The sequence below is a fragment of the Primulina tabacum genome, unplaced genomic scaffold (genome assembly GCF_025594145.1).
Source record: "Primulina tabacum isolate GXHZ01 unplaced genomic scaffold, ASM2559414v2 Contig1109, whole genome shotgun sequence".
Taxonomy (NCBI): Eukaryota; Viridiplantae; Streptophyta; class Magnoliopsida; order Lamiales; family Gesneriaceae; genus Primulina; species Primulina tabacum.
Genome location: NW_027460102.1, coordinates 17,602 through 28,145, shown reverse-complemented (window position 1 = coordinate 28,145; position 10,544 = coordinate 17,602). Strand labels below are relative to the sequence as shown.

Below are 10,544 nucleotides of genomic sequence, written 5' to 3'. Positions count from 1 at the left end.
TTGTGGCGTCTATGGATTTCTTATAATTTGGATATGCTATTTTGGGATAAATCTATTAGGAATAGGACTACATAGTTATGGTTTATTTACATAACATATATTGAATTAAACACAATTAATTTTAAGGGGTTATGATAATAGGAATAGAAAAGTGGACAACACATATCAGATAAAAAAAACTTTGTGTGAACAGGTGAGAACCCCTGTGAATTAATAGTGTAGTGATTCACAAGGTTCTCACCTGTTCAAATTGATTTTTTTACTTAACCTAAGAGAAGAAAAAAACCCTCTTTTTTTCATTGTACAACGAACATAAAAAAAATAATATTTTTTTTTCTTTTTTATTCATCAAAACTATCCATAAAAAGAATTAGATAGAATAACTTCAACCTTTCAACTGATAGTGAAAGAACAAAATCAGGATACATACCAATACCTAGTACGGGTAAAAAAATAGAGATCAAAATAACTGACTCTCGCGGTCCAGAATCAAAAAAATAATTGGTTGGTACATTAAATATCTTGTATCCATAGAACTCTGGCGTAACATAGATAATAAATAAATAGGAGTTAATATGATTCCAATTGCCATTACAAAAGTAATTAGTAGTTTTGTCATTAAAAAATATTTTGGACTAGTAAGTAGTCCAAAAAATACTATTAATTCGGCAATAAAACCACTCATACCTGGTAATGCAAGGTAGGCCATCGAAAAGCTACTGAACATCGTGAATATTTTTGGCATTGGGATAGCTATTCCACCCATTTCGTCAAGATACACAAGACGTATTCTATCATAAGTAGTTCCGGCCAAGAAAAGAGTGCAGCACCAATAAATCCATGAGAGATTATTTGTAAAAGGGCTCCGTTGAGCCCCATATCTGTGATAGAACCAATTCCTATAATTATGAAACCCATATGTGATACAGAGGAATAAGCTATTCTTTTTTTTAAATTCCGTTGACCCAGAGATGTTGAAGCTGCATAGATTATTTGCATTGCACCTACTATCATCAACCAAGGAGAAAATATAGAATGAGCATGAGGAAATAATTCCATATTGATTCGAACTAATCCATACGCTCCCATTTTTAATAAGATTCCGGCTAGAAGCATACAAGTACTATAATGTGCTTCTCCATGGGTATCTGGTAACCATGTATGTAGGGGTATGATTGGCAATTTGACAGCAAAAGAAATAAAAAATCCAATATATAATAGTATTTCCAAGCCCACAGGATAGGGCTGATTAGCTAATATTTCAAAATTAAGTGTTGGTTCATTAGAACCATATAAACCGATACCCAGAACTCCCATTAAAAGAAAAACGGAACCACCCGCTGTATACAAAATAAATTTTGTAGCTGAGTACAGACGTTTTTTTCCTCCCCACATGGATACAAGTAGATAAACGGGAATTAATTCTAACTCCCACATCAGGAAAAAAAGTAAAAGGTCCCGAGAGGAAAATAATCCTATTTGCCCACTGTACATTGCTAACATCAGAAAATGAAATAATCGAGAATCTCGAGTAATAGGCCGAGCCGCTAAAGTAGCTAAAGTCGTAATGAATCCCGTCAGTAAAATAGGTCCTATAGAAAGTCCATCTATTCCTAATCTCCAATGAAAATCAAAAAAAGCGATCCATTGGAAATCCTCCACTAGTTGGATTAATGGATCATCCAATTGAAAATGATAACAGAATGCATAAGTCGTTAGAAGAAGTTCTAAAATACATATGCATGTAGTATACCAACGGATTAGTCGATTTCCTATATGTGGAAGAAAGAAAATTAATGAACCTGCAGATATTGGCAAAACTACAATTATTGTTAATAAAGGAAAATGATTCGTGGTAAAGACAAGATACATTTGGGCCAGAAAAATCCGTGCTCAAAATCAAATAAAAATATTTTGAGCACGGATTTTGTCGGTAAAAAAAAGATGAATTCAAGGAGAGTTTTATGGAACGTATCAATAAGCTAGACCCATACTACGAGTTGTTTCTTGCAATAAATAAACTCGAACACTCAAGAAATCGGTCGGACAGGCAGATTCACATCGCTTACAACCAACACAGTCTTCGGTCCTTGGAGCAGAAGCGATTTGTTTAGCTTTACATCCGTCCCAGGGTATCATTTCTAATACATCAGTGGGGCACGCTCGAACACATTGAGTACATCCTATACATGTATCATAAATCTTTACTGAATGTGACATTGTATCTATACAGTTTTGAACATCATAAGATTTCGATCTAGTAAACTAACTGAGAAGTGGATCCTATATTTAGATACCGGACGAATCAATGAGTGATCAGAATCAATCTACTTCCGAATTGATTTAGGAGCTAGGGCCAAAATACTTTGATTTCTTCTTTTTTTGCAACCATGATCATACTTGACCTATCAAACCTGCTAATTTGAATTAATTTATGACTATTCGAATTTTGATTTATATGATTAATACTATTTATTCAACAAATTTGATTGGTTAATACGAGTTGATTTTCTGTTACGATAAATTGATGAAATAATAGCAGGTCCAATAGCTGCTTCAGCGGCTGCAATAGCTATAATAAAAATTGAGAAAATGTCTCCTCTTAATTGACGATTATCAAAAATATCAGAAAATGTTACAAAATTTATATTAACTGAATTTAATATAAGTTCAAGACACATAAGGGCTCTAACAATATTCCGACTTGTGATCAATCCATAAATACCAATAGAAAATAAATAGGCACTCAAAACAAGTACATGTTCCAGCATCATTAACCAACTCCTTATCAATCTTGATTCCTTTCAATCTGAACAATAATTCAATCGATTCGCTTCTAACAAGTAGGAAACAAGGGAATATATTAGTAATAGATCGATAGAAAAAGGGATTTCTATTTTAGACAGGAACTAAAGGGATTATAACATTCCTTTTTCGTTGATTCTATTTGAATTCTTCGTTTTAAAGATTTATTATTGACGAGCTATAACAATTGCACCTATTAAAGCAACTAAAAGAATTATTGAAATGAGTTCAAATGGAAGAAAAAAATCTGTTGATAAATGAATTCCAATTTGTTGACTATTACTTATCAAATCTTGCTCTAGAATCTGGTTTGATTTTGTAGTCCAAATGATCCCATACCACGACGTATCTGGAATAGTAGTAATTAGTGAAATAAAAAGACTTGTACAAACCATTGAAGTAACTCCATCCCCAACGGTCCAAAGAGAAAAATCTTTGTAATATTCTGACCCATTCATGAACATCACAGCAAAAATGATTAAAACATTTATAGCTCCTACATAAATAAGAAGCTGCGCAGCAGCTACAAAATACGAATTCGATAGAATATAGAATAAGGATATACAAAAAAGAACCAATCCCAATGAAAAGGCCGAATAAATTGGATTCGGAAGTAATACTACTCCCAGACTTCCTAATATAAGACCCGATCCCAAAACGACTAAAATAAAATCATGTATTGGTGTAGGTAAATCCATTTTATTTTATAGAAAAAAAAGAAATCGAAATATTTCATGACTTTATTGACCTGACTAGGAAAGAGGAGGTTATCAGGATACTTCTTAATCTTAATTGACAGAAATTTGAATGGAGGTGGTGTGGGTTGATGTAGATAGAGTTATGGGGCTACTATATTATCGAAACCAGAATTTAAAACTATTGAAATCATATTCGAATATAAATTGACTTTCAATTCAAATTAAACCACAATTATCGCCAAGTAATCGCTCATTTGTATTGACCAAGCAAAAACCTCATTCCCTAATTCAAGAAAAAATCACTTTTGAACCTAAAGGAATGTTTTTTGAATAACGATTTTATACATTTTTGATTTGAGGTGAATTCGAAGAAATTGTTCGAATTGTATAATCGTCAATTATTGACACCGGTAACCGACCTAAAGCAATTTGATTATAATTCAATTCATGACGATCGTAAGTGGAAAGCTCATATTCTTCAGTCATTGATAAACAATTTGTTGGACAATACTCAACGCAATTACCACAAAATATACAGATTCCAAAATCAATACTGTAATTAAGTAATCGTTTCTTTCGAATATCAGATTCCAATTTCCAATCAACAACAGGTAAATCTATAGGACATACGCGAACACATACTTCACAAGCAATGCATTTATCAAATTCAAAGTGGATTCGGCCTCGGAAACGTTCTGATGTGATCAATTTTTCGTAGGGGTATTGAATAGTTATAGGTAAACGATTCGCATGGGACAAGGTAATCATGAAACCTTGACCAATGTACCTGGCAGCTCGTAGTGTTTGTTGACTAGAATTTAAGAACTCAATTAACATAGGGAACATATCGAATATCTATAACTAAATTGATAGTTGTTTCTTTCTCTTGTTTCAGATAAGTTGTGAATAGGGAATTCTTTTACAGTGAAAGAAGTTGGGACGAAGTTGTTAATAATAAATTACCTAGCGAAATAGGTAAAAGAAATTTCCATCCAAGATTTAAAAGTTGGTCTATTCTCAGTCTCGGTAAAGTCCATCTTGTTGCAATAGAAATGAACAAGAACAAATAAGTTTTAGCTAATGTAATAAAGATATCGATTATTGTTCCAAAAACCTTACTTTTTTTTTTAATGTCAAAAAGCTCAGGAACGAATATGTATGGAATAGAAAGATTCCAACCCCCAAAGTAAAGAACTGTTACAAATAATGAAGAAACAAGTAGATTTAGATATGAAGCAACATAAAATAAACCAAATTTTATACCTGAATATTCGGTTTGATAACCTGCTACTAATTCTTCTTCTGCTTCTGGTAAATCAAAGGGTAATCTCTCACACTCGGCTAGAGAAGAAATTATAAAAACTATAAACCCTATAGGTTGTCGCCACAAATTCCACCCCCAAAAACCATATTTTGACTGCGCTTCAACTATATCAACTGTACTTGAACTATTAGATAATCATAGTCGACGCTAACATCACTGCTCCTGTCGCTATTACAGAATCGTACATGAGATTTTCACCTCATACGGCTCCTCATAGGTCACAAATAAGGACCTTTCTACATTATTTTTTTGTGGTTATAAGATCGATCGAGAGTCAAACGCTTATTCTAAGGTTTCGAATTAGACCAATGAAATTCTGTCTGCTAGATTTCGAATAAATAAAGTGCTTCTGAATTGATCTCATCTTTTAATAATTTTCATTTTTCTTTGTTGATTAAAAACTTTATCCTTGAATAAAAAAAGGCTTTTTAGACGAATATCACATAGATATCTCAACCTATAATTTTCGATTACGAAAAAGAATTAGCGATTGCATTTCATAATAAGAATTCTATCTTTCTAAATAAGGATAGGTATGAATAAAAAAAAAAAAGATCTCTTTTTGCAATTCTAGTCTTTCTATTTTATTTCGTTCCTATTCTCCTTTCTCAAAAAAAAGGGGACGTTATCTAAAGTAAAAGATTTCTTCGTTCTTGATAGTTATTTACTTAATCGGTGGATAGGAACATACTCTAGATCGAAATTGTGGGGGGTACTTCTTAATAATTTCTACCAACTTAAAGCCCGAACTCAAATTCCTTTTCTATAAAGAAATATCCTATTGGATAATTTCCAGAATCTCTATTATTAATCCTTTGTGTATCTTGGTCTTCCTAACCATTCACTCATTTTGTTTGAATCTCCCATTGGGGCAATCGCTATGTTAATAGATGGTAAAAACCCCATAAGTTGATCTTTTGAACCCGCTTCAAGTCATGATGACTAATCAACTAATCTTGGGGTAAACAGTCTCGACTGCTTATGTCTTTACTTTCACTTAATTCTTGTACATAGGAAATGAGATTGAATTCCTTTAACAGCAAATCTTTAAGCCGTTTTATTTCACTCATATAACTATCTGGTTTATTTTATCAACCCCAATGATGAATAAAAAAATATAAAATAGATATTCAGTTCATTTAACTTTCTTGCTAGAAATTAAAAGAAATAGGGGAATTTTTATGTCTCACTGAATCACACGTAGAGATATTGATAATACACATAGAGTTAATGGTATTTCATAACTAATTGATTGAGCAGCAGCCCTTAATCCACCTAAAAAGGAATATTTATTATTTGATCCATATCCCGACATAAGAAGTCCAACGGGAGCAAGGCTTGAAAAGGCGATCCATAAAAAAACACCAATACTAAGATCAGCTAGAATAAGTCGATAGCTAAAAGGAATTACTGAATAACTTAGTAAAATGGATATGACCGCTATGGATGGCCCGATACTGAATAAACGAGTATCGCCTCTAGATGGAAGAAGATTCTCTTTGAAAAGTAGTTTTGTACCATCTGCTAGAGCTTGAAGAATTCCTAAAGGCCCAGCGTATTCAGGTCCAATACGTTGTTGTATTCCTGCAGATATTTCTCTTTCTAACCAAACAATTACTAGTACACCTAGTGTGATTCCTAATACAAGAGTCAAAATAGGGACAAGCATCCATATGATCCTATAGACCTCTTTTAAGGATTCCAATCTGGAAAAAGAATTGATAGTTTGTATTTCAGTTGTATCAATTATCATTTCAACGATCAACTTCTCCCATAATGATATCTATGCTACCTAGTATCGTCATAATATCAGCCAATTTCATTCTTTTAACTAACTGAGGAAGAATTTGCAAGTTGATAAAACCCGGTGGTCGAATTTTCCATCTCCAAGGAAAAACACTCCGATCTCCTATCATAAAAATTCCCAATTCGCCTTTTGGTGCTTCAACTCTTACATAAAGTTCTTGTTTCGACAATTCAAAAGTTGGAGAAGGTTTTTTACTAATAAATCGATATTGAAAATCATTCCATTCAGGGTTTTTTATTCTATCAAAGCGTCGGATTTCTAAATTCTCATAGGGTCCCCCTGGAATTCCTTCCAGGGCCTGTTGAATAATTTTTATGGATTCTGTCATTTCACTGATTCGTACTAAATACCGCGCTAATGAATCCCCTTCTTTTTGCCATTGAACCTCCCAATCAAATTCATCGTAACACTCATAACGATCAACTTTACGAAGATCCCATTGTATTCCGGAAGCTCGTAGCATTGATCCTGATAAACCCCAATTTAGTGCTTCTTCTGCGCCAATAATGCCTACGCCTTCAACTCGTTCTAAAAAAATAGGATTCCGTGTAATAAGCTTTTGATATTCAGCAACCCCGGTTAAAAAATAATTGCAAAAATCCAAACATTTATCTATCCAGCCATGAGGTAGATCAGCAGCTACTCCTCCGATACGAAAATAATTATGCATCATGCGCATACCGGTGGAAGCTTCGAATAGGTCATATATCAATTCTCGTTCTCGAAAAATATAGAAGAAAGGAGTCTGTGCCCCAATATCTGCCATAAAAGGGCCAAGCCATAACAAATGGGAAGCGATACGACTCAATTCTAACATAATAGCTCTGATATAGCTAGCCCTTTGAGGTACTTGAATATTACCTAGCTGTTCCGGTCCATTTACAGTTATTGCTTCTGTGAACATAGTAGCTAAATAATCCCAACGCGTTACATAAGGCAAATATTGTATAATTGTTCGATTTTCCGCAATTTTCTCCATCCCTCTATGTAAATAACCCAATATTGGTTCACAGTCAATAACATCTTCACCGTCGAGAGTAACTATCAGTCGAAGAACACCATGCATTGATGGGTGGTGAGGGCCCATATTGACTATCATGAGGTCTTTTCTTGTAGTTGATGCAATCATAAGTTTTTTTTTTCTCGAGTTGTTCTTCCGTGCGTTTCTGAAAGTAAAAAGAAGTTTATCAAAATGGAAATGAATAAGTTTAAATGGTATCACACTTCAAATTAACGAGTTTTTATTTCTCGAATACCCAACTCACCGATTAATTCTTTATAACGCCCTATATTCTTTTTTGACAAATAAGCCAGCAGCCGTTGACGTTTTCCCAAAATTTTTCGCAAACCTCTCTGAGATGAAGAGTCCTTTTTGTGCAATTCCAAATGTGAAGTAAGTCTCCTTATTTTAGTGGTGAAACTGAATACTTGAAATTCAACAGACCCTCTGTTTTCTTCGTTTTCTTTTTGAGAAATAATCGAAATGAATGAATTTTTGACCATAAAAAATGCCTTTGCTCCCTTTTTTTACAGATATGGATTTTACTGATCAGTAATAATAATGCTATTCATTTTAATGTGGTATATACAATTTATGAACTCCTAAATTTTCTGAAGTAAAATCAATCAATCCAACCAATTTAAAATTGGATTTAGATAGAGGATAGAAAAGGATTGGTACTTTTTCGCATCGAAGAATTTAGACCGAAAATGAAGCAGGTTCTGTTGATTTCTTTTGCGATCTAATTGAGACAAATTTCGTATTAGCTATTCGAATGAAATGTAAGACATGTGATGTGTGTATTTGGTTGCTTTCATATACTCTACAAGCATATAGTAAGTATATAAGTATATAGTAAGCATATATATAGTTAAAAAGTGTATTATTCACGAATTTTTAATTCGTGGATACATCTCTATCCTTAATATACAAAAATGACTGCCATTATTGGTATCAAACCAAGAACGATTCATACAAGCTAAATCTTCTAATCGATAATTAGGCCAAAGAAAAAGCTTTAATTTAATTAATTTATTTTTCTTTCTATCCAGATGTTTATTATCAGACGAAACTTGGTTGCTGTTTTTTACATTCTTCTCGTTCCAAAATACTGAATTTCTATCTACACCATTCCTACTCTTCGAATTGAAACAAATCAGAATTCTCAATTTTCTACGACATCTAAACGATAAAATATTTTCAGGAACAGGCAAATCTAAATGAGCTTTGTGCCTAGTTTCAGTTATTCTTTGATGTGGTGAACTAGCTTCATAAAAATTATTCTTAGAAACATATCTTTGTTCTTGGTATTTTTGATTAGTTTGGTGCTTACTCTTTTGAAATAAGGAAATACCTATGATTTGATACATAATCAATTGTCCATCGTCGTTTCCAGGCAAATGAATGGGGTCTATAATCAATACTCCCTTTTTCATCAATTCTGTAGGAGTTAAACTCTTCTGAATCAACATTATATCCAAACTCATTTCTCTCTTTTGAATTGAGGATATAATAATTTTTCTTGGATCTATTAGTCTAAGGAGGAGACAATATACCTTGATATTATTGATCATTTTTTGATTCAAAGTATCGTCCCATCTCAATTGAAAAAGCAAATAACGTTTCAGGAATAAATCTAGTTCTACTTCTGTGTTACTTTTGTATTGTTTTTGCTTTTTCCCTTTTTTCATGTCTGATCGTTCATAATTTTCTTCAATGTCTTTTTCTTGTGAAAGAATAGAGCGAAGGTATCTTCGGCTTGTGGATTCTTTTTGTTCCTGATTTCGATGATTTTTAGTCGATGGTATCAAAAAACTTCTTTTTTGCTTTTCATTGATCTTTTTATTTTCACTACTTTTTTTATTTCTATTCAAATTTAAAAGAAGTAATTTACTTGGTATAAACCAAGGTTTCGTTTTATATGCATTATAAAGTAACACAAATTCTGGGAAGAACCAAAGTTCAAGATTCGATATGGGATGCTTTAACATTTTTTCATTCATTCCCATCCAATCAAAAAAGACTTTGTGGGAGTTTGTTGGATTGATTTCTGGAATAATAAGATAAAAAAGATCTTTTTTATTAATTATTTGAGAATTATTAGTACCAATCGGAGTATCTTGATTTATATTAATATCGATCGCGATCCAGGTTTCAACATCTACCCTTTGTATAAGAGAAAAATTGATAATTTTCCAATCAAAATATTTTCTATCCGCAGTTTTTTCCATAGGTAGAATATCTACCTTTCCTAGAAAATTATTGATATAAATACTCTTCAGCATATCAAAAAGGGTGTCTTTATGTGTGTTATAAGAAATCTCTTGGTTCTTATTTCCTTGAAACGGAAATATAGAAAAAAAGCATTCTGTTTTATTTTCATAATCATAATTTAAAAATTTATATAATAAAAGATCATATATATGGTATTTTTGAAAATTATCTTTTTTATTCGATTTATTCACTAATGAATAGACTTCAATTTTTTGTTGTTTTTTGGAATCAATTAATTCGTTTTTTTCATATGAATGCCGTTTGCTTAAATTTTCCTTTTTCGTCATACGACAGTGGCGAACTCTATTTCGCCACTTTTCTGATATTAATCTAGACCATCTCATCTGAGATAAATCGTAGTGATTACAGCCTTTCAACCATCCTTTCCATTGATTCATTTTATAACTCGAAACTCCTAATTTCGAATGAAACATCTCTTCTATTTCACAAGAATCCTTTATTTCAGGCTTAAGAAAAAAACGGATTCCTTGATATTGAAGAATAGATCTTAATTTAGACGAGTTACTAACTTGGATTTTTGATAATTTGTAAAATACATATGCTTGTGACATGTAGGATAAGTCATAAAAATAATGTGAATTTTTTTTACTAATACTATCAAGTGGCTTTTTTATA

At 32.3% G+C, this 10,544-nt stretch overlaps 1 protein-coding gene and 1 pseudogene across 1 annotated transcript; both read right to left on the bottom strand.

The window, feature by feature from the left end:
• Positions 1-612: 612 nt before the first annotated feature.
• Positions 613-1,876, bottom strand: LOC142535664 (NAD(P)H-quinone oxidoreductase chain 4, chloroplastic). Its single transcript, XM_075641829.1, has one exon. The coding sequence runs from the start codon at positions 1,870-1,872 to the stop codon at positions 754-756; it is 1,119 nt and encodes a 372-aa protein (XP_075497944.1). The 5' UTR covers positions 1,873-1,876; the 3' UTR covers positions 613-753.
• A 6,504-nt stretch (positions 1,877-8,380) lies between these two features.
• Positions 8,381-10,544, bottom strand: part of LOC142535663 (protein TIC 214-like) — a 7,152-nt pseudogene continuing 4,988 nt past the window's right edge.

Coding starts and splice junctions, on each gene's coding strand:
- LOC142535664 (XM_075641829.1), bottom strand. CDS start 1,872: ATGTATCTTGTCTTTACCACGAATCATTTTCCTTTATTAACAATAATT.